The 2,055-nt window shown below is 54.7% G+C and overlaps 1 protein-coding gene across 1 annotated transcript; it reads left to right on the top strand.

Moving 5' to 3' along the window:
• The first annotated feature begins 6 nt into the window (after positions 1-6).
• LOC119362435 (peroxidase 2-like) lies at positions 7-1,557 on the top strand. The gene is made up of 4 exons (XM_037627652.1): positions 7-286; positions 380-571; positions 678-843; positions 968-1,557. The coding sequence occupies exons 1-4, from the start codon at positions 83-85 to the stop codon at positions 1,354-1,356; spliced, it is 951 nt and encodes a 316-aa protein (XP_037483549.1). The 5' UTR covers positions 7-82; the 3' UTR covers positions 1,357-1,557.
• The last annotated feature ends 498 nt before the right edge of the window (positions 1,558-2,055 follow it).

Here is a 2,055-nt window from a genome sequence, read left to right as displayed (position 1 = left end):
GCCAAACCAAAGAAAAGTGTGAGGCAGAGGCACCACTTAACATTGTGGTATATTACACTAGCTAGTCGCTAGAGTAGTAGCGATGGCCTCTGCCTCTTGCCTTGGCTTAGTGGTGCTCGTGGCAATGGCCTCGGCGGCGTCGGCGCAGCTGTCGTCGACGTTCTACGACACGTCTTGCCCCAACGCGCTGGCCACCATCAAGGCCGGCGTGACGGCCGCCGTGCAAAACGAGGCCCGCATGGGGGCGTCGCTGGTGCGGCTGCACTTCCACGACTGCTTCGTCGATGCAAGTCCCATAACCTTACTCAGTTGCGAGTATTAGACAGTCACGCTGTAAAAAAAAACTGTCAAATGATAGTGTTTCTGAATTTGTTTCCAGGGATGTGACGGGTCCGTTCTATTGGCGGACACGGGGAGCTTCATCGGCGAGCAGGGGGCAGCCCCGAACAACAATTCCATTCGAGGCATGAACGTCATCGACAACATCAAGACCCAGGTGGAGGCCGTGTGCAAGCAGACCGTCTCCTGCGCCGACATCCTCGCCGTCGCCGCCCGTGACTCCGTCGTCGCGGTAAGCTTGGCAATTACAGCTCTCATGCATGTCTTGCACATGCTATTGCTAGTACTACTACTTTCTTAAACTGTGGTTTGGAACTAATTCTGGGCATACCAAGCAGCTGGGAGGACCGACGTGGACTGTTCTTCTCGGGAGGAGGGACTCCACCACTGCAAGCAAGACCAACGCGGAAAATGACCTGCCACCTCCTACCTTCGACCTCCAAAACCTCACCACCTTGTTCGGCAACAAGCAGCTCAGCATGACAGACATGGTCGCGCTCTCAGGTACACACTGCTAATATGCTTTCTCTCATCTCAAACTTTACGACAAAGACTAGCAAGAGCTATTCTGACAGGATCTACGAGAAATATGCCGTGACCTTGTTCTGTGCTCTCGATCTATCTGCAGGCGCCCACACGATCGGGCAATCGCAGTGCCGGTTCTTCAGGGACAGGATCTACAACGAGACCAACATCGACACTACCTTCGCGACATCTCTCAGAGCCAACTGCCCCCGGTCCGGCGGCGATAACAGCCTAGCGCCGCTGGACAATGGCACCCCCAACGGGTTCGACAACGCCTACTACACCAACCTCATGTCCCAAAAGGGGCTGCTGCACTCGGACCAGGTGCTGTTCAACGGAGGCGGCGCCGACAACACGGTCAGGAGCTTCTCGTCCAGCGCCGCGACGTTCAACAGCGCCTTCACGACGGCCATGATAAACATGGGGAACATCGCGCCCAAGACGGGGACGCAGGGGCAGATCAGGCTCGTCTGCTCCAAGGTCAACTCCTGATCTCCGCGCTGGCGCTCTTCTGCTGCGCATGAACTAAATAAGGTCTTGGAGACCAGTACCAGCACCTACGGAGTACGTGTGTAGGGTGGGTGAAAATTGTATCGGTGCATGCGTGCGTGTGTCCTCATGTGTAACGAATTCTCGTGCAAAGGCATGGAGGATTCCTTTCGTTTATCTCAGTATGTCATACTGCGAGATGATAACCTTCACTCGATGGCCCTGATATCCGTGCAAATGTCATCACGGACGGACTGCCCACTAGACCTGGCGTGGACAGCCCAGCCCGAAAAACCCAGGCCGGGTCAGGCTTGGCATTCAGGCTGGTCTTGGGCATCATTTTACAGCCCGGATGCTAGATCGGGCTGGGTTCGGGCTTCTCTTTTCTGTGATTTTGGGCTGGGCTTGCATGTGGAGGATAAAAACTGTCGTTCAGGCCAGGCTTTCGTGCTTCGGGCCTATGTGCAGGCCAGTCTTGGGCCTGGACAAGGATTTATTTTCAGGCTTCAGGCCATGCTTGGGCTTGGAGTTTGAAGGTCAGGCTTTTGCAAGCTGGGCCAAAAACCTGGCCCGGGCCGACCAATGATCAAGTTTACTGCCCATTATAAATGAGGATCGTCTCTACTAATGGGCGACACTATATGGCCTGTAATTGGTAAGACATCATGAATCAAGCAAGTGTAAATTGGCTCGTGAGCCCAA

Source organism: Triticum dicoccoides, chromosome 2B (genome assembly GCF_002162155.2).
Source record: "Triticum dicoccoides isolate Atlit2015 ecotype Zavitan chromosome 2B, WEW_v2.0, whole genome shotgun sequence".
NCBI classification, from domain to species: domain Eukaryota; kingdom Viridiplantae; phylum Streptophyta; class Magnoliopsida; order Poales; family Poaceae; genus Triticum; species Triticum dicoccoides.
Note: the sequence above shows the minus strand (reverse complement) of the source record. Positions and strands in the feature narration are given on the sequence as shown.

Coding starts and splice junctions, on each gene's coding strand:
- LOC119362435 (XM_037627652.1), top strand. CDS start 83: ATGGCCTCTGCCTCTTGCCTTGGCTTAGTGGTGCTCGTGGCAATGGCC. Junction 572..677: donor CCCGTGACTCCGTCGTCGCG/GTAAGCTTGGCA, acceptor CATACCAAGCAG/CTGGGAGGACCGACGTGGAC. Junction 844..967: donor AGACATGGTCGCGCTCTCAG/GTACACACTGCT, acceptor ATCTATCTGCAG/GCGCCCACACGATCGGGCAA.